The sequence below is a fragment of the Falco cherrug genome, chromosome 12 (assembly GCF_023634085.1).
Source record: "Falco cherrug isolate bFalChe1 chromosome 12, bFalChe1.pri, whole genome shotgun sequence".
NCBI lineage: Eukaryota > Metazoa > Chordata > Aves > Falconiformes > Falconidae > Falco > Falco cherrug.
The window spans coordinates 15104541-15127429 of record NC_073708.1 but is presented as its reverse complement, the minus strand read 5'-3'; the positions used below and the strand labels follow the sequence as shown (position 1 = coordinate 15127429).

General features: G+C 38.6%; 1 protein-coding gene across 1 annotated transcript in view; it reads right to left on the bottom strand.

Annotated features, from left to right (window-relative positions):
• The window catches only part of DPYD (dihydropyrimidine dehydrogenase), a 366956-nt gene that overhangs the window by 70434 nt on the left and 273633 nt on the right, over nt 1–22889 (bottom strand). The window contains exon 19 of the mRNA XM_055724875.1: nt 1374–1516. Coding sequence (XP_055580850.1) covers nt 1374–1516 — 143 coding nt within the window. The remainder of the gene's footprint in view (nt 1–1373; nt 1517–22889) is intronic.

Sequence of the window (22889 nt, the reverse complement as noted above, 5' to 3'; positions counted from 1 at the left end):
AACTGCATCTCTATTAGCATTAAACAAAATGCACCTATAGCAGTAAAACCATTCCCCTGCCAATCCTATGTTTTTGTAGACAAATGCTGCTCTGTAATTTGCACCATTACTTAGTATTTATATGGAATAAGCTCTCAGACCATTGCATAAGAAAGGCAGACTTTTTGTCTGCCCATGGGAAAAGAAGAGTTTCAAGCATTCTAATACACACTAAAAAAAAAAAAGGAACTGGTATTAATAAATCCAAAGAACATAGTAAGTAGTAGCCTTCTGCTTCAGCTCCCAGAGATGCTAACTTTGATGTGCACTAAAAAACCCCATCAAACCAAACCATTGCACTGGCCTATATTTATTTATTTATTTATTTATTTATTCCCCTGAAACACAGCAAACAAATGACTAATCTCAGCAGTCACCATAGCTGTGCAGGAAGGATGGTCACACCAAATCTAATTTTAATCTCAGTGAATTGTGGGAATGAAACCACTGCAGCCATCCCATGGAGTGACACAAAGCCGATATTCACAGGATCCTCAGCTGCTGTTATCTATGATGGGAACCACAGATAAAGGGGATGAGTATCTACTAGAATGTAACAATATACAATGGAACAGTGTAACATAAACACCACCTGCTCCTTAGTCATTCTAGATATGCTGCAATGGTGCCCTGACATGCCTAGTAGAGCAGGTAAGGGGCTGATTTCCAACCAATTTCCTGGTTCCTATAACAACAGGCCACCAAGACATCCTTCCATGACAGGGACTAACTAACCATGCCAGTCTGGCCAGGACCTCAAAACAACCCATCAGACAATGTAAACAGCCTCAACCACTGTATGCAGTCCGATACCTCACTCCAATGCCAGCACCTTATGCAGGAGGTACGGCTCTACACCTCCTGTTCCAATAAACATGCTTAAGGGACACAGATGCCCGGAGAAGCAAGAGTTACTTTAAACTGATTCCCAGCGGGACCGAAGTAGTGCTCTTTAAAATCCCTCTCCCCTCAAAAAGGCTCTTTGTAGAAGACAAAACCTGAGAATAAAGGAAGATCACATATCTCAAGCTTAACTCTGTGTCAACCTTGTTTAAAGATGTTTTAAGTTTAAATCCTGTAGGTCAGAGAAAAAAAGTGATGACATAGTCATGCTAGCCTTTTTCCAGATTAGTACTGTGACACCCAAAGTCATCTTTTGGCAACTCCTCCTCCATCTGAAATGAATCTCTCTCAGCAAGAAGCACAAAGCTAAAACCATGAAAATTCCTTTCAATGGTATAACCCCCCCAATATCCTAATGTTTGAAAGGAAGATACATTATGGTTTTAATTACAGTTATTCTAATTTTAATGTTTTAAAGAGAGAAAAGTTACCTGTAAAACAGAAGCCCCACTGTGCAGAAACTGGAGCCCACTTTCAGCAGAATCAACGCCTCCAGTTGCTAAGATGGGAAATCCTGGGAGAGCACGGGCTATGGCAGACACTGCGCGAAGGGCAATGGGCCTAATAGCGTTTCCTACAGAAAACCAGAACATTCTGTTAGCAATATCAGAACATATCCTGATGTAATTTGCACATCCCTCATGGTAAGAACATCAGGAACTAACATCTAATTCTGGGATGCAGATGTTATATGCATTTATAAATTGACACCAAGAAGATTTCAAGTGGTATCAATACTTGTAAAGTATTATGAACTTGGCTGAAACACAGGAAAATGCACAAACATTTGGATAAACATTGCAAAGCTGGCTTGAACATTTTAGCTGGTGGTCAAAACAAAGGCTAACAATGTCTGAGACAGAAAGCAATACTTTACCATACAGTACACTGTAGATGCAGATCTATGTTTCTACATAAAGAAATCAGGTTCAGTTTTTGAACACAGATGTTGTCCAAGTAAGAGGGAACATCTCATTTATTTATGTCTAACTAAAAATTGTTTAAAAGTGCCATTGCAGTGGACTTGACATTTCATATATTATTTAGTATGTTTCCCCTTTGGATGTCTGCAGATTCAGATAATCCTTTAAGCCCCCTTTAACTATTAACATGATAGAAGCTCAAAAGAATAAGGTATATTCATTTATGGTTGTATCTCCAAGAATAAAGCTCGCATTTGAGTCAGACAAGTACCTGCTACATTTAGAGGCATTACGATTGAAATCTCAATACACTGTGTCTGCAGTGCATCTGCTTTGGCTACATCCTGTTGATGGTATGCAAGTATGAAAAATATGCATACAGATGCTGCTCATTAAATGATGGATAGCATAGACAGCTGACACTTCTAGTTATTTATTTTTTAGCCTAGTTAGGATTTCTCTAGATAACTCCCATATTCTTAAATTTTCTAACTTAATTTAGAGGACCTTTAGGATAATTTTATGTTATCATTGGACAGCAACACAGTAGTGTAAGGGAGGGACACATTGCTCCCAGAGGAACTGACTGGCTGTTGACGTACGCAAGGAAGTGATAATAGTTATCTTTTTCTTTTCTTTTTGGGACTGTATTAGGTAACTTGGGGAAGTACCATGAAATGAAGTACTTCTGAACGCCCCTCATGGATGTCTTTATAACCTTTAAAGTTTTGACATTCTGCAAGAGCAAATAACAGAAAGGGAAGAAAGAAATAAAAAAGTGCAATGAATAAAGCCCCAGGAAGAAGAAACCACAATTAGAAAGTGTGGGAAAAGAGCCCATGTGGAAACAGCTGCTGCATCACCACACCTCTGCTCAGGTGCCTGACCAACACCATCTCCTTCAGACAAAACTTCATCCCAAACAAGCTGTGTTGCCATTCTTGCTCTACACTTTCTGAGACAGAGGCACTTCAGCCTGCTGGCTGGATTTTTAATCTAAGAAAGTCTTTAATAAAGGGTAAGTTGCATTTTTCAAGCAGCCCTGTCTCACTGAGCCCAGCACCTACCCTCCCTCCAGTGCCCCCATGAGGGCTTCCTCTCAGGCAGAGGTTTACTGGCCTTTATGGAGAACCTACTGTTGGCTCATGATTCTGCTTTCTAGAAAGAGCCTCTGCCTTGCTTGTGCATCAGCATTCTAGCTGGGTCAATGAGGAGAATGATCCCATAACAAGTTCAGGTCACGAAATCTGTCATGTTTTGCTTTAAATAGAACTGACATTTTGTCAGGGAGCTGTTTTTTCCATTACAGAAAACTGAAATTTGGTTTGTCTTGACCATTAAAAATACTATCTTCAGTTTACATTGCCTTTTGCAACATACCACTGCCCCTCACCGTAACTCCAACAGCCAACACTGAATTCACAGGAGACCCTGGCCCTGCAGTATTAAACTCATTCACACCCAAAGGCTCAGCTAAGCAGTCTCTATTGACACCTGCTCTGGATTCAGCACAAAATTATCTTCTAGGGCAATGACAACTTCTCCTGCCTCAGGATAGATGCCTTCTCACTACATACTTAATACAACACCTCCTCCTTCTTCAACAGCTGATTTCTCCACCTGAGCAAAAACCGGAAGTCTCACTGTCTGATTAGAAGACTCTTCCACCTGCCATCAAAATACACTGGGTGCTCTTCCATGCCCATGTTAGGGATCAGACTGCTCACAGGCTTTACACAGATACTTCTTACTAGTTAAACAGAGACTACATAGAGACGGAACATTTTCAGCAGCTAAACTTTCGTTTGCATAAATGGACAGCTTAACACAAGATGCACTATCAGTGTATTTTGGAAAAAACTAGAGCCTAGTTCATAAAAATTAGAAATCTCACCGAAATGGCCTTAAAGAATCTAAGATCATACCAGAACAGATCACAGAAAGGAGCTGGAGCTCTACAGGAACTTTCCACAGGACGCTAATAATTATTTGCTGTCATTTGAGCTAGATCAATTGTAATGTATTTGAAAGGAACAGAATGGTTTTCAGAAAGAGGACGACTGCTAGTGTCCAAAGAGCAAACACTATGACAGAATCAATGGTCCAGTCTTAGCGAAAGACTTGAGACCAGAAAAATGGAACCATACTATTTACTCTCACGGATTTATTTATAAAGCCTTCTGGAGGGCATACATGCCAAGATGTACATTACACAGCCAAAACCATTGAAAATAATGTGATGAAAAAACACTAGTTGGTGAAATTATTCAAATATTCAGTGTTTGAAACTGAGGCTACAGGTAAAGCATCAGACTTGCTATATGGCTTTCAGGCACTGACACAGCTGCTCCAGAATTTCACTGTGATGAGGTAGTTATTTTTTAGAAAGGTGTAAGAATACAGGTGCTGGTAACTCTGAAATCATGTGGCTAGAGGGAAATTTCTTACTAAACTACATGAGTTAAGAACTGACATCTGCCTTGAGGCATGAAGGTCTTTTAACCCCAATGTAACTCTGAGAGTTTGCATTCAATCAGTTTTTAAGCCTTATAGACCCTTGACCTTAATGATATTTTGTAGCAAAGAGTTCCACAAGAAAATATTTCCAGAATATAATTGTTCCTTTTTTCTGTTTGATCACATTAGCCACCTTCTCACTTCAATGACTGTGTCTGTACAATGGTCAGTAGAGGAAAAGAAGCAAATGACAGCTTATTTAAGGTTTCAGCACAATAGGTAATCAGAAAGGTCTTCATTCAGCCCAAAGAAATCAAGCATATGATTTGATGAAGCCTAACACAGATGGCAATGAGACTTGGAATTTATTACTGAACATAGGTACTTTTTGGTACTAGCTGCACTTGATATTCATAATATGAGTTATTACTTATGTTTGGTGATTAGCAAATTAGTGAGAAATAGGTATGATCGCAAAAGTATTCCATTCATCTATATATAATTCACCCCAATGAATTTAAAAACATTTCATGAGTGCTTCTGATGAGAGTAAATACATGGCTCTAACAACAAGCAGAGGACTGACTGAGGTGTCACTATTCACCTCTGCATTTTTTTTCTTTAGTCCACTGAATATGGAACAAGCACATCAGAAGGGGCAGGTATTCTCTCCCATGAATTTCTTTATCAACAGTTCAGAAGCTTCCCCTTCTGTAATAAAAGCCACTGGTCTGGAATACAATGTTATTCACTTGTGATAGAGATCCTATGGACTAATGAAATGGTGAAACAACCTTCCAGGTTAAAGCCAAAACCCAAGAAAGAATACAAGCAATAGTGATGCCAAGTTATAAAAAAAAAGGCAAATAATAATTAAAAAAAAAAAAAGGCAAATGAGCATTGAATTTGACCTAGAGTCTCTATTTTCCTGCATTTTCATATTAGTACTACAGGAAGGTAATACATTCCATTACAGACACTTGTGGAGAAGGAGTTTTTAAAAGGTTGAAATAAAGGAGATCTAATGCCAAATTTTACAAGAGCTGTAAGGAGTAGCTGGAATTTGCAGAATGTTGCTGATAAATCAAGTGGTATTTAAGAAGCTGAGGTCCAAACCCAGCATGCAGATAACATACTAAAAAATAAGCATCTACCACATACTTTGACATGTTCCACTAGTTAATCACCTGTAGCTGGGGAAAATGCTGATATAGAATCATGGAATTACTTAGGTTGGAAAAGACTTTTAAGATCATCAAGTCCAACTGTTCACCCAGGACTGCCAAGTCTATCACTAAACCACGTTCCCTAAGCACTGCATCTGCACATTTTTTAATACATTCCTCCAGGAATAGTGATTCCACCACCTCCCTGGGCAGCCTGTTCCAATGCCTGACCACCCTTTCAGTGAAGAACTTTTTCCTAATATCCAGTCTAAACCTGCCCTGGCACAACCTGAGGCAGTTTCCTCTTGTCCTGTCGCTGGCTACTTGAGAGAAGAGACTGACACCCACCTCCTTTCAGGTACTTGTAGAGAGCGGTAAGGTCTTCCCTGAGCCTCCTTTTCTCCAGGCTGAACAACCCCAGTTCCCTCAGCAGCTCTTCATAAGACTTCTTCTCTAGACCCTTCACCAGCCTCACTGCTTTTCTTTGGACGCTCTCCAGCACCTCAACGTCTTTCTTGCAATCAGGGGCCCAAAACTGAACACAGTATTCAAGGTGCAGCCTCACCAGCGCCGAGTACAGGGGGACGATCACTTCCCTAGTCCTCCTGGCCACACTGTTTCTGGTACAAGCCAGGATCCTACTGGCCGCCTTGGCCACCTGGGCAACTGCTGGCTCATATTCAGCTGGCTTTCAGCCAGCACCCCCAGGCCCTTTTCCTCCAGACAGCTTTCCAGCCAGTCTTCCACAAGCCTGGAGCATTGTGTGGGGTTGTCGTGACCCAAGTGCAGGACCTGGCAGTTCTTTTTGTTGAACCCCATGCAACTGGCCTCGGCCCATGGGTTCAGCCTGTCCAGATCTCCCTGCAGAGCCTTCCTGTCCTCAAGCAGATCAACACTCCCTTGAAAATGGAAGACAGACAGAAAAAATACCTGGTGGAGATGATATGCTACATTATGTTGAAAACTACTCTTTCAAGTCTCTCATTATGGAACAAATACTTGCTATGATATAAAGATTTAAATAATAAAATAATTATATGTTACAAAAGTCACTGACCTTTTTCATGCCTTAAAACAAAGAGTTTTGTTGTTGTTTGTTTTTTTCAAATAAAAACCGAGATTTTTCATTACTATCAGGGACTTCAGTAGGCAAAATACAACATGAAGAAGAGGCAGAACATACGTCAATCAAATGCCTCTCCTTGGCCAGCACAGGTAGCCAGCATTGCCCCTGTCCTCTGAGGATAGCAGGCTGATTACAAACTGATGAGAGGTATTATACCTACTTATTTGTTTGATTGTTTATTTTTCCTTAGGAAATAAAAAACACTTTACCAATGCCAGAAGACACCGGTTTTATTACAACTTCATAAGCCCTTGGAGTACCCGGGGGACTTGATCCTGCCTAGCATCAGAAATGTTCAATAGATTGAGACTTGAGAGGCAAACTTAATGTCTTCTTCAAGAAGAAGCCTGGTGCTAAGTTTCAAGCAATGCAGTAGCTTTGGAAGTTCCCAGCAGAAACAATTCAGACCTTCTTGATCCCAGTCATCCACCAATGGGGAAAAAACCCAGTGGGGAAAAACCCCACAAGCCTTGAATACTGAGCTACATTCTCACTTGCAATATACTGTACCAATACGGTAGTTTAAAGTCTTTTAACACATACTTCAGCAGCTCAAAATGTGCCTTTAGGTAAAGATGATCCAGGTCCATTAAAAAACAGCCAACAGAACCAAGGTGAATCATTTCAAACAGATGACACTGAGCCTGAATCTTGAAACTGTATGAATGGTCTTTATCAAACTCTCTATCAACAAAAAAAACAGATTTAAAAGGAAAGCAAACTCTCATACCTTTGGTTAGTAGATTACTTAAAAGCAAATCTTTGTATCTATGGTTACTAGGTGGAATAAAAATGAATTTGGGTCACAATTCTCCCCATTCTGTGCACTGTAAAGTAAAATTAATTTTTAATTTGCATTATATTATATTACATTGCAGTTCTTTAGAAATTTAATATCAGATTTAAACCACAGAGCCTAAATATTACCAAGAAAAAATAGCTGATACATTATTTTTGATTAATAAATTACTGATGAAGACTGTGCTGCTAAACCCCAAAATCTAAGCAACATCACCCTCCCTCCCTCTGTAAATACATTCTTGGAAGACAGCTGACATTGTTATCTCCCTGACTGTTAAAATTAATAAAGCTAATGACAAAAGAAGTCAGTGACAGCAAATAGCAGACTTGGGTGAAAAAGCATTACATAAGGGAATTGGTCTGCAAAAGTTCAGGCACAGTAGATGATCAATCCAATGCTGCAGGAAGTAACTAGATAAGAAAGTTTGGGGATTAAGAAAAAAACACTGAAAACAATTCTTTGTTAAGACATTTTCTGCATAACGTGTATGCTGCCTAGTACTGGTGATCAAAGTACTTTATATATATAATCATCTGCACTGACAAACAGTCCAGGGAAACGGACAGGTTATACACAATTCATTTGCATTGCATTCCTTCTGATTGCAATTATTCTATATGTTCTTTCGCTCTCCCACCTGTAGGTGGCCACCATAAGCTATACTTATCAAATAACTCATTAGCAGGGTTTTCAATACTGTCATATCGAGATAATTAGCAATTTATTTAAATAACCAATTTCTGTGGAAATAATTGCCATGGAATGCCCTGAACCTACTTTTTATAAACTATAATAAAAGTGTTAAGATAATCCCTGACATTTGCAAATGCCATTAGTTCACCTTTCCTTTTGATAGTGCTATGGCATTATGTTTAAACAATTACCCGATAACGTGGCAGTTTAATGAAACAGTGTAGCAGGCACATCCTTCAAAATGGCCAAAGAATGCATTTACATGCAAAAGAAAACCCCATGAATAGACATGTTTTAGAGAGAAAGACTATCCAAGCTGTTAGGAGGTCTCCAAATGGGGGACACGATATTCAGCGTGCTAAAAAATACGGGAAGTGCCCAAAGAGCAAGTTCAAGATGGACCTTGCCATGGCTTTAATTCCGCAAAGTGCAACGCATCTCAGGATCCAGAGAAGACTCTCCTCACTGCTCCCTATCTATTTTGCAGCCTGGTCAGTCCTTCAGTCCCTTATTACTCACACATTAATAGCCATTTGCCAAATTCACTAATAATAATGTGCTATTTACTTGGGCTCTGGCTATTTCTAGCCAAAACTTTGAATTATTCATTTACCAAATGGAGCATTCAAAGGAATATTCACTTTATGAGGTGTCCCTACAAGAGTTAGCCTACATCTTCAAAGTAATGGCTACCTTATGTTTTATTTTATGGATAATTTGTGAAGGGTGACATGCCAGCACTGCCAAATCAATGGCAAAGGTTCTGCTGACTATGACTACAGTGAAGTCAGGCCTTTACCCGAACACTTTAGAATAAAAGTAATGATTCTGCAGATGTGAAACAATTTCTATCTCACTCTGCCATCACTGGCTCTTGAAACCCTATCAACTGATTGCATTCTACCAATATTTGTTAGCATATTGTGACTACCTATGCCAAGGCTTGTGTTAATATTTTCTCTGATACTTATTTCCCCTTCCTTTTTATTTCAAAGCTTACTTCTCCTTTGAATCTATTTGGGATACCTATGGGCTTGAGTCCAACCCATGACTGGAAAAAAAGTACTAATAATTTTGCTTTATGTTTCCTTTGAAAAAAAAATTGTACCCAAATAGAAAAAAAAAAGTGGAACTTTGACAAGCACAGAGAAAAATCAGTGTCCTTTTTAGGATTTATTTTGACCATTTATGAATTGATACTAATGATTATTTATGCCCTTTCAACTGCAAGTTCATAAACTCACCAGAGTTCTCATTCAATAAATGTTTAGCAGTCATCAGAGACTTCTCTCAATTAAAAAGGTTAGAATCCGAGAGGGTGAAAATATTAAATTTTTCTTATCTGTAAATATTATTTATCCAGGAAGACCTGGGGGGATTTTCACTCATATCGAACTTCAGTAGGAAAAATCAAGAGGACAGATACAAATTGTTTTGCAATTGCTGCAAGAGCTGGTTAAACATTTTCTAATAAAGCCATTCTCTCCCTGAAAACTACAGATCCACTAAAAATTGCTACTTCTGGTGATCTGCATGAAAGTTAGCAAAACATCTTCTGTTGCAGTTTATCAGATGTTCATTACTTAATTTCATTCATTCTTTCTATTTTGGTTTGACTTGAAGCTGGAAATTGTTTTGCACAGTGCTCTTTGTCTCGCAGGTGCTCTTTAGTTGGCTTGGTATACCCTTTCTTTTTCCTGACTGCTTTGCTAACCCTCCCCCATCATGACTTAAGAGTCTGAGTCACCTGGTTTGGTGCCACACTGCTGAGCACAGCGTGCAGCTGAAGGAGGTCCTGCACCTTTTGCACTGCACTCCCCCGCTGGGCCAGGACAAAACTTGCCTTTTACTGAGACATTGGTAGTGCTAATAAACCAATACAAATAATGATAAAAGAATAATAATAAAATAATAAAAGTAGTGGTAACAACTGGGGTATGCACCCAATGTAACACAAGCAAAAAGACATGTGAATTAGACCAGCATAAAAGCCAAGGGGACAGCCCATCTAAGAAATATTGCCCACAGTTACCAGACTAGACCACTGCAGCCATCACAGGGGGACAAATGAATTCTTGCCAAATTCTGCCCAGCAATCCTTCCCCCTCGAAAGATGTGAATGCTTCACTTTAACACACGGTAGGTCTCACTGCCCATTTATTTCAGTGCAGAGACAAATGTGTTTAACTCAAAATCTAGTAGAAGTGTTTGTGGCTATTTACCCAGAAGCTTACAGGTTTGTTCAAAGGCAGCCTTGTCTCTGTCAGCCTCAGAGGCACCACTACCTTTCTTTGAGTGGGTTTTAACCTCCTTAATAACAGCAGCTACCATGGCCAACGTGACCCTGATGCCAGAAAGCAGGACGTGTATGTGAGTCTACATGTCTGTGCCTGTACTTCAGTGCATACATAATTCTAATCACACAAAGGCAATTTTAGTATATCTAAGGATACACTGGAAGAGTGGTGACTGGCTGCTGAGCAGAACGCTGAGGCTCCTAAAGTGTATTTAAAAATTAAGAACATTAATGACAAATGCAGTACAACAACTTTTCAGGTTATTTAAAAAATCTGAAGCATACTATGAACTGTTTAATAAACATTCGTCTAAGAAGTTCATTACAGAAAGGGAAGCTCGGTTTATCAAAGCACAGCAAACTAAAGCTCAGATGAAGTATTTACTTCTCCATTTACATAACTCAGGATCATTCTTATCCTCTTTTGAGGTTTCTTTATTTTATTTTGTCTGACTCTATTTTATCTATCTCATCCAGTTGCTGCTATCCAGCAATATACAATTTTATGTATGGATATATTAAAAATATTATGGTTCAAACACAAAATTTTTGTGAAACAAATGTCTCAATTTCAGCAGAAAACACTGTGTTTGCCTGTGCAAGTGTGTGGTGTGTGTCTACACACACATCTACCATATTATTATTACATATCCATATAATCTGTGTGAGTATATATATACACGCACACTCAGTAGATATATTTCCATATTCGCATATACATAAAACAGTGGATGACACGTCCCCTGATAAAACCTGTTATTTCAACACTTCAAGTGAAAAGTGTTAAAATAAATGGCTCATCACATACAATGTGTTAAAATAAATGTTTATTTCAACACTATGTGTATCATAGCCATTTATTTCAACACTTCCCATTTCTCAAGACTCACACAACCAAGAGTAGGAGAACTGATAGCTATATCTAAGGTAGTTGAAGCACACAGCCCTACTTGCCATAGGATGAGTAGGAAGCTATTTGACACTTCTTTTTCTCCCAGCAATAAATGGAAACTACCTACCTGGCATGTTCGTGGGGATCTGGATATGTCTGTAAGCTGGTGGGCTGTATAATCATTTGGAAAGAAGAAGGGCCATGCCAGAGTCTGTTGAGATATTTGGAAAGCAAGCTGCTGCTACCGGGGTAGGGTTGGGAAAAGAAAAGTATGGGAGCTTTTGACAATTTCACTTTGCAATTTTGCAGTTTGACACAAAGGGATCTGGGAAGACAGAGACTCATGTGAACAAGAGCATAAACTAGAGCTGTTCATACTGAAGGCTGGAAGGGATGTGATTTTTGCAGGACCAGTTATAATCTGTGATCAAATTATGAGTTAGGAGAGAACAGCTGTGTTCTTGCTCTATCCTCCTGAAAATAGTTTTCTTGGAGGATTCCTCAGCTTCCAAGACTTGCCGTATTTATTTTAATACAGAACCTGAAGGATCTTAGGAGCAAAAGTTTTCCAACTTCAGGTGATCTCTGAAGTACAAATACAGTCATTGAGAGCTTCATGTTGGTGCATTTAGATTAGTGTCAGCATCTGAACTTGCTCCTACAAGCTAAGGTTGGACATTACATTATATGTCAGTGTTAAAGTAGCATCAGTTTCTTTCCCTGCCTTATTTTGCGAGGAAAGCACATGAAGGTCCCATTCTCTGGTAGTTCCCAGTGGAGCTGGAGGGCACTATCCTTTCTAGACTGGTCTATAAGGGACAGAGGCAGGATGAGGATGAAGAAATTTAAATAATGTATAAAATATGCACAAAACCTCCACAAACTTTGAGTTCCCTCTAAGCAATATTTACCACGAACTTGCCTGCGATGTTTTCTTACAGCTTTCCTCCTTTGAAAAACTCTCAAAGCATGATTAGAGATCGCCTAGGTCCTAGCAAGACAGTGTGGCCTTAAGAAGATAAACACTTGGTAGGGGGTTCTCTTTTCTTTTTCTTGTACTTTTCTTCCCTGAAATTGCAGATCTGTGTGCTGGTTTGGACAGAGCACAAATCCACAAATTAAACTAATGAAACTTTTGCAAAGACTTTGCAAACAGCATACCCTGTCAGAAGACTGTTTTGCACCCAGACAATGAAAAATTGAGACCACAGTTTCATCAACCCACAAATAAATTCACTGCCTCAAGCCAAGCCACTGCACAGTGCCAGTTGCCCAAATTCAAACATCTCTCTTCCTGTAAAGTTATCTTTCCCCCGTGTCACCTTTGGCAGATAAAACACTATAATCATTTTGTAGCAGAACAGTGTACAATGCAATGGAGGTTCTCAAGAAAAAAAAATATGTTTTCACCCTTTCACTTTCTTCAGATGTGATTAGTTCCAGAAAGAGGAGGTATCATCACTCCTTTGAAGGCACTATAGGTTATAAGATTGGTCCTCAGAAGTTGGCAACATGTAATAAAAGTGCTTTATTCCTAAACATCAATCAGTTTCAAGAATGGCAGTTGCTCACAGAATGGTAATAATGAAAATATTCGGCTATTAACTGCCGTAGACACTAAAACACTGTATGACAGACATGCAGTGCTCATTACACAAGAACACTTTCTTGTAATTATGGTTTTATAACTAGGTACCATAAGTTTCTAAATGTTTAGTTTCTTACACTTTGGTATTTTTATAATGAAATTTACATAACAATACTTAGTTTTCCATGAAGGAAAAGCTTCCCCCACAACAGAAAGTTGATACCTTGACTTTAGCTGAGACCCTGGCTGTGGATGGGTTTTAAACAAAGGCTTTTTCTTCTGTTCTTTCTTTTTAATAACCTTCGCAATTGCAGGAAGTTCCATTCCATTTCTTCAGCTGAGAATGTACAGCAAGCTGAAGATTTAATGCCTTAATGGAAAGCAAAATACTAGCATGTCCATGCTGTGTAAACTATTTGTGGCATAAAGGAAGCACAAACCTTATTCACAGAGGCCTTTACTAGCCTTGGATATATTATCAAGGGTTGGCAATTAAAACATGGCTATATCAGTTCTGCTTGTGACGAGCAATACAACTCAATGCTGATTTCAAGACAAAATTATACACATGTAACATAACATTGTTTTCTGCATTAATAAAAAATAACAGCATTAATAGGCCTAAATACTCATTTGTCCGATGTATTCAAAGCAACATGAGTGGATGTGACGGAATTTAGTACAATGCTCTGTCAGGTCATTTTAATTGTTATCCAATGAGGGCAGCTCAGAGGGTAAGGGATTTAACTTACATACTTACTCATCCCCTCGGCTTCCACTGAAGAAACATGCCAGCAACACAACTCCTAAACTGCATTCACTGGTCTTCAGTGATCGAAGTAAAGGTCAATTAACAGAAAGCCAGGGGCCCAAAAAGAGTATGTTGATTTTAAAATACTGATCAGAATACACACACTGCTGCTGCTGCTGCTAAACACACACCAGCAACACCTGGCACTTATGCAATGGCTCTAGGAGAAGATAACCAAATGCTATACAAAGGTTTAATATCTTTATCTAGAAGAAGAGAAAGGGTGCAACAGGAGGCCTGGAAGTCTGTGTGTGAAGAAGCAGTCCCACCTGAGCAGAAAAAACAACAGTCAGCCCTCCTGGTCACACATCTCTCATCCCTTGTCCCAGGATGTCATATTGCCTTTTTCTCGAAAACTGTTGGTAATTTAAAGGGTACCTTTTCAGAAGTATGCTTTTTAAATCAACTCAAGCAGTCTCCTCTTAGAAGTAAATTACATACTAATGTCCTGGGCACCTTATTCTGTGTATTTTCATGGATCAATTTTTTATGCCCATTCAAACCACAGCCTCAAGCATGGGAATATCACTGCTCACAGAAGCATACAGGACTGTTGTTGACTGTTGCTGTCACCCATAAAGGAATTATGTTCTTCCTTCCTGTTTTTCTTTAATCTAAAATAACACAAATCTGAAAGAACTGATTCACTCTGGGGGTAGTATCTTTGGGCAAAACTGGGTTGATTCCCTGTTCTTGGTCACACAGAATTACTAGGAATTCTGAAAGTTATTTTAAGCAATCAATGTACATATGAAAATAAAGAGATCCCATTTGCATGAGCTATCGCTGACATAATACTGTGTATGGAAAGCTCAAAAAGGAAGACTCACAAAGGCATGAATGTTCCATGTGAAACTCTAACACATCTGTTCAGCACTGAAAAGCCAGCATTTAAGTCCAAAGCACTAGAGAGCAGAGACAAGTGCATTTTTGGAATCAAAACAAATGCTGGTAATTTAAGAAAATACTATGAAGCACACAAAGACTGTACAATGCCATATGTTGCACAATGCATCTGGTAATCAACTTAGTGTATATGCCAAATTTACTAGAAGCCCAAATAGACTTAAGTTCTTTATTCAGAAATTCAAAAAGTAAAATAAACATGGTGCACTTACGATGAGAAAAAAAGTTATTTTTTCTTTTTACCTACAGAACACAAAATTAATCTCCTACATCATGAATACATATCGAAGCTTCACTTTTGATCAACAGCCTTCACAGACTCACAGTTTTAGGACATGGTGTGTTCTACAGTATAAAAGATGTGATTTTAAAGTTACTTTACACTCGGTTTTTACCTCTGTCTTAAAGGTTTGAAGTCATGAAGGTTTTATGCTGTCATTTGTGATTCTATACACCATACATTACTGAAGATGTCATCAAACAGATGCACAACAACCTTGCATGTATTGCGGTCCTAAATCAAATATGAATCCAGAGCTAGAATATTAAAAATACAGTAGAAATTCCTAATTCAAGTAGACAGTATCACCTATAAAGACAAAATAAATGGTGTAGGATAATAGTTTTCAGAGTTGGGTTACAGTGTCAATACAGAGACTCGAGCTGTGTTAACTCACCAAGCTTGATCTTGCTTGCCAGAGCATGCTTGTCAATATTTAGCTCCCAGGGAGCATGTCACGAGTCTTTACAAAAACTAGCTTAAATACAAAATACTATAGCAGCTGCTGTGATCCTTTTTCTAACACTGAGATTAAATTGCTGAAATTTGTTTTGAGCTTTTTAAACCAGAAGATGTGTGCCATATACCTACTGTAACAAGAATATGAGAAAGAGCATTAAGGGATTGCAATGCTGTTATTAGGGCTTATTAAAATACAGAAAAACACCAGATGCCTTACATTAACTGATTGGAAGATATTTTAATGTCAAGCATACAAATATCGCTTTCTCCTATGATATCAGATTAGAAAATGGACTGGGCTAAAATAAGATACATCTGTGTTTGTTGTTTTTTTTTTAAAAAAAGTCTAACCTGCACCAGAAAAAATTGAACCATTTACTTCCCTAACCACTGGAACTTCATCACAAAATGTAGGCACACACTATCTCAGACCTTTGACACAGGTACCTAGATTAGGAATATACTGACCTCAAATTTCTGATGCAGTCAATGGAGCAAGAAAGGAACCCCACCTCTGAGAACATCCATCTCCTTACAGTGATGAGACAGAAGCTTAACAGTCTCCTAGTGTAAGCGCCTGAAGTTCAGCAGGATAACTCTTAGCTGTACATGCTTAGCACATCTGCTCACAGCTGCCGGTGAGATCCCCGACAGTGAATGCATATCACCAACTGTATCTTAACAAGTCCTTGGCCTATTTGGGGACAGTCCAGAAGGGCTCTCAGACACAGAGGTGTCCTGGTAGTAACAGCAGCTCAGGAAAGCAACACAGGTACCGTAAGCAGAAGAGAGCACCACTACTACCTGCCTTCTCTGCCCAGCAAACCTTCCGCTCAGTGAGTCTTACTTATAAAGAACAGAGAGAAATAGCAAAGGACATTAGAGACAGCCCTGGAAGAAGCACAAATTTGGAAAAGAGATTGTAAGAGTGACAATTTTCCTTTATTTTTGAAACCCTTTTATGACCCCACACTATCTGACTTTAATAGTAAGCTGGGGGTGTTCTCAGAAATAGAGAGCCTAAAAGAAAAGAAAAATAGACAACGGAAACAAATTTGTGTGCCAGCCCCATGAAGGAGGGAATTTCTTCCTAAAATTCCCCTCAACAAGCTGGAGCAAGACTTGGGGTGACTTCCCTGCCTCTGGTAGTGTTTACCTCCTCTCTGGATACCTGTCAAGAACTGATATTTTAACATGTTTTTACGAACAACAAAGATGCAAGCAACCTTTCCATTATTTAAATAAACCAGATTGTACCATATAGCAGGCTTTCCCAAAATATTTCTTAGGGAAAGTAAATTGCCACCAGATCCTCCCTAAATGTCTGAATTCTTCAAATCCCACCTTCAATAACTTCTGAAGAAGCTGCTCAATTTGTAAGAAAAAGCAACCGATTCTTAAAAGCCTTGTCTGGCAATACTTTCTTCACAAATGCTCCTGATGCACTGAATTTATCAGGGCCTAGAATGAGATTTCTCTGAGTACTCCCTATTAAAATCTAAGCAGCTCTTGAGTAGGCATATCTCCAAAAATCGGTGAAAATACTGCCAAAGCCAGTGTATTCAATAGGCAGGCAGCTGACACGGCATTAACAGTATAAGCACAGCAATAACTGACAGGGAGTAAGATAAGCTCAGCCCAACCAAAATGTGGACTGGAGTAATCATACATTCTTTCGAAAACCAACAGGTCACCCAATAGGGCCATGAAACATATGTAAATGGCCAAACACAACCATAACACAGTTAAGCATGTCTTCATCGGCATGCCTGCTTGCAAAAAACCTCACCGCTTTCTCCTCATTTCGAGCTACCTGTAACAACGTTCTTCACAGCATCAGCATTACCTCGGCGCTGAGTCAGGTGTGGCAGCATACATTCTATGGACAGATCTCATGTCATTAAAAACACTCTCTCTATGTATCTGCCACAGCTGTGCAATGGATTTCTCATTCTGAAACAGTGGGACACCGCGCTCAACAGTTCTCACTCAGCTTTCACTTAACCCAAATAATGGTGGCTCAGTCCCTGCCCATGAGCTCCTTTTAGATTTAGACAGGACTTAGTAAAGACGATTATACAGTGAATGTTAATAGGGAAGACATTTGCAATTACCTGGCAAGGGAGAAACTACAAATTGATCACGAATTGGAAAATCAAATTACTACAGCAGGTTTCCTAAAAGATTTTGTAGGATACGTTTGTATCTCCTGTGTGTGAGGAGGTTATCTGTACAGCTCATTCTATACAATGGTGTGCTTGCATGAAAAGGCACATTAAAATGCAGATCCCTTAGCTGACTACTATATATTAGATGCATTCTTTTGAAAGGTAAAAAAAATGTTCTTATGGTTGTGAAATACTTTCATAAATGCTTCTGGCAATAACTCATCAGGGATGAGTGAAATACAAACCCAGGATCTACCCAGTTAAACAAATCTGCTCTATTTTGTGTTCTGTATTTTATGTGTGAAGATGGCAATAGGATTTATTCATCATTCAAGTAGGATACTAAAAAATACAGAATGTTAGCAGGATTTAGGTAAATAAAGATCTATTTACTATGGTGAGTTCATCATAAATCATAGTTAACCAGTGATAGAACTTTCAAAAGCTACTCCTACATGGAAGCAGGACAGCAGCAATAACTGCCTAAGCATGTCCTTTTGGTGCTGCTGGATGTAAAGCGATGTCCTGGATTTAATGATGTTCCAAGGATATTTATTTTTTTTTTTAACCACTCATATCTGATTGTCAAAATATCCTGCAACTGGATTATGGTCAGCAAACACAGTTTCATGTAACTGCAAAACCTTCTCTTCAAGCCACTTTATGACCCATTTCTAAAACACATCAACCCAGTGTTTTGCAGCTAGGGAGAACAGTGGGAGTGCCAACATCCTCACAGGGATGCCTAAGCCATTGAAACTACTGAAGCTACGGAACCAGGTGGAGGAGCTAGCACACAATAGAGAAGCTGGGGTTTATTTTCAGCAGTGGTAGTATCCCCAGACTGATGGTAGAACCCAATAGTCAGTTGGCCTATGGTGCAAGCACAGCTGTCCCACAGAGAGGAGGAAGAACAGGAGGAGGCTCCATGGTAACAAATTTTAAAAATAACTCTTTTTTCTATTTATGTTAACTCATATTTTGATGTTAAATGTATTGCATTTCCCCCCCCCCCCATAAATGTAAAAATGTGTTTACTCTTCAAGTAAGACGAGAATATGTCTTCCACTGAATACAGATGGACTCTACAAACAGTATATGCCATTTGGTGACTACAGCAAATCAATACGCAAAGTAAGATACGGGAAAAAAAGAACATGCTTAAGACACATCAGGTCAGTACTGAGGGGTTTTAACCTCTACTGATACAATTATTAATCAGAATTGTTTGCAAACTCTGGCAGATTCTTGTGGGTTTTTTGGGAACTACAATTAGAACGTCTGCTCTGTAAGTGACAGGTCCAGTTTATAGTTTCCACAGAAGATGGCTGCCTCATTGATCACTCTCAAGTACCACCTGTATTACAAACCCTGCTGTTGCTTCGGGTATGGAATAACAATCCAGCAGAAAAGATAATTATGGGCCATGCACCATCAACAGCAGGGAGCTTGTAACATCAACAAGCATTCACATGGATCTGGACCCTATTCCTTTATTAGGTCTTTCCTCTGCCTCATGTATTGAAGCTCCCTAAACTCTCATAATCTGTATTCAAGTTGAATCCATCACACATGTACACTGCAACAAAGCTTTGCAGACCTCCAGGCCAACGTGAACACTACCACCTGAAATTATCTTCTTTGTGCTCCAGCCCATGACCCATGATGCTTAACCACTTAGAATTACTGCTTCTGTACAAAATGTACTTCTGCATTGCCTGCAACACTGAGAGCAGAAAGCTAGGTCCCTCTAACTTGCACAATTGTTGGAGACTGGTTGGCAAGCCAGAGTGACACTTCTAACCAGTCACTGACCAGCCACTTGGATATCATAAGGCACACAGTTCTCACAGTTTATACAAACTTTTGCAGTCAGTAGTAGCCTTTCAGTTGTATGAAAGGCTGAGGAGTTATACTGCATGCCATCACAGTCTCTAGTCCTTGTTCAAGTTGCACTTGGAAGTCAGAAGACATTTTGACTTCCTTTTTATTATCTGGGGAGAAAGGTGAGCAAGATCAGACTTAGAGCTGTTGAGACTTAACGGAAAACAAACCCAGCAGTAGACTTCACCAGGGCTTTTCTTAATTTTTATTATTTTAATTAGCATCTATTTGAAATTCTTGATAGTATTTTAATTCCTGTGTTAGAACCAACTGAAAAGTACTTAAATGCCAAGTATTCTTCAAATAAGTAATTCATAGGCTACTTTAAGCGGTTATATTTAAATGACCTCCAAAATGAATTGTAGTAAGTTTTTTTATGCTAGAAATACAGTTTTCAACAAGTTAATCTCCAAAAGACATGACACAAAAATATTCTGATATAATTTTTTTTTTTGAGCATTTGCTTAAAATTGGAAGAGGCAATCATAAGAGAAAGAGACACCTTCTCCCCTAGATCTGACAGAAATGAAGACAATCAACTTGTGCTGGCAAAGGCAACACCAATGCATTCATTCTTGCTGATATTACTAGAAGGAGAAATTTTCTGTTCCTGACTGACATCTCTTCATGAGGTCAGTTTGCATGTGGTACATTCACCTCTACCCATTACTGTTACCAAGTTCAAATACAAGCCACTGCTCCACCAGCCTGCTTTAAAATGCTTTGACATCTCTTTTACTTTCTCTATTCATTTTTAGTCTTTGTTAATCAGAAGTTGCTAACTGCAAGAGCACTCCTTACTTAATCACATTAATCCATACCATTATATAAATGGATTTCCCATTTCATCTACCTATCATTCATCAATACCAAGATTAAAACCACATATTCTTTCACCCATGCTCGGGCAAGCTAGGCCACAGTCATTCTCTATTATTTTTACCATATTATGTCTGAGTAGAATTTATGGTTTTATCTGAATCACTCTCTGACATTCACCTTTGGTAGCCATCAGTAAGACTCCATAGCTTAACAGTTATCTGTTTATTAAAAAACCCTTCTCATCTGGGAAATGAATTCTTTCAACTGGACATATTCCACATGAGCTTTGATGTGAACAGTAAATCCAGAGTGTTCAACAACAGTACTTTAATCTATTTACAGGCTATTAAACCAGGAGAATATAGTTGACTGCACTTCTAAACCCCTGTACAGACCAGCAACAGTTAACGATAATTTGATGGTTTTCTAGGAGTTTGGAACAAATACTTGGCTTTTAGTCTGAGAGCAATGCTGGACATTTCTGTCTGATGCTTGGGGGATTCAGCCAACTAACAGATACATTTGGTGAAGAATCTCATTCTAGTCATGCCCTCCTTTCCTAATTTCCCTTTTCACTGTTTTGTCGTCTTTGCCTGTTCCTCAGGGAACCGAGTGATTGATAGCCTAATCCAATGACTGTATTACAGCTGCCTCAACTTGGACTCTTTTCCTTATCATTAGCAGTTAGCCTATGGTTAAATTCACAGCTCACTGCTTGGTACAGCCCCTGAGATTTAAGGGTCTGGCCTTTAGAAAATATTTAACATAAAATTGAAATCTTGACATACTGAGAATTCAGTTCTCTGCAAGGCTTCTTTAATTAATCCAATGTACTGTACCATTGTTCTATATGAGGCTGTGACATGGTGAACTGTTACTGAAGCTCACAGAGATGTGTAATTCTAAATTAAACACTCACTTATGTGTACCTACACTGCATTTGTTTCCCAAGTACATATGCATGAATGTGCAAATTTAAATTCAATCCATAACAATAATAAAACACAAACCAATTACGCTTCGAGAGCAAAGACTTTTCATTCGTTTCAAGCCTGGAATGAGCTTTTTTACAAAGTAAGAGAAAACACAGCTTTGTTCAAATGCTATGTGTAAAGACTCATGCTTCATTCTTTTTCCATGACTCATTTAATCTTTAGGTGAATGAAATCAATTATGATCATTTTTAATCACCTACAAATGGCACCTGTGCTAAAAGTGTAAAGTGTTTTCTTTGTGGGAAAGAAATTGGCTAAAAAAATATTAAAACTGGACAAAAATATGCTTAGTTCTCTGACCTTATCTGGAGAATAATACTTATTTTTAAATAGCTATGGGAAGGATGTAGACCTTGATCTATGCTGTAAACCTTTGCCCTACTTCCAGTCAGTCGATGAGCTGCAAGCTTCTATGAAAATGGCAGCTGAGTCCCAGATGAAAAATTATGCATCTCATAAACTGCTATTCTGCTGAAATGTCAAGCTATGGCAGGGCTGTACCTCAAACTCAGCACTTGGCATTTTCCTTCTGTCTGCTTTGTTGCCATGAAGCAAACATGAACAGTGAGGATTTGTGTAGGGCAGGTAGCAGGCGAGCTCCCTGTCAAAAATCTATTATTAGGGCTCTGATCTCTCCTGCACAGACCAGCGATGGCAGAACACTAAGAGAAATCAGACTGCTGCAAGGACACGATGGAAAACAGAGGACTCTTTGTGATTCCTGACATAATATATGCAAATAAGGGCTTTTAATGGCTGAGCTACATTTAACAGAAATAATAAAACAAAATTAAAATTGTGCTATGGCATATATTTGGTTTTTACTCCTACCCACACTGTTTTATAAATATACGTTAATGTAAATAGTCTTTAACTCTTGGTAAATATTTATACTAAACAGAAGTGCTTATGCATCTATACATTTTGTTTTGTTTCCAGTGATAGGCAGCTTTCCTTCAATTCTATTGACCAAAATCCACACTGTGCAGTCACTGAGAGAACTGTGATTAGGAAACTGAATGATCTTGGTTTTCCTTTTTTTCTCCCCACTTTTCTTTTAATGATGTGTCACAAAATTAAAATTAAAAGGCAGTCCTTATTATTATACGTTCAACTTTTCCTCTTTCAATATAATTCATACATTTCAGATGAAAATATATATCCCTATTAATAATGTCAATTATTCACATAATGTACACATTTTAATTGAATAACACCTGCAAAGCATTCTTTTAAAGGTCACAATTGCTTTTGGACAGTGTTTTTTTGTAAAAACAGACATCTCCACTAACTTACTTCAAAAGTAACTAAAATTAACTGCCTCTGCTGGATTCCAACAATTATCCATTCCCATATTTAATGATTGAACCTGCTATCTAGGTATTTTCCTTCTGACATCGCTTGTGGTCAGTTATGAAATTATAACATAAAACTTTCTGAACTCTCTTGCTCTGGAAAACATACAAGCATATGTACTTGAACATGCTGTACAATATATTCATGCAAATAATGCCAAATTACTGCCGAACGTAATAACTGGACAAAGCAATAACAGCACATAGACATGAGGTGTTTGAACTACTGCTGTAAAATACTGCAGTATTTTTGCAAGAAAGCATTAAAAGAATACATAGTGAGTGCACTATAGAGAGACTTGCTTTTAACCTAAGTTTTTT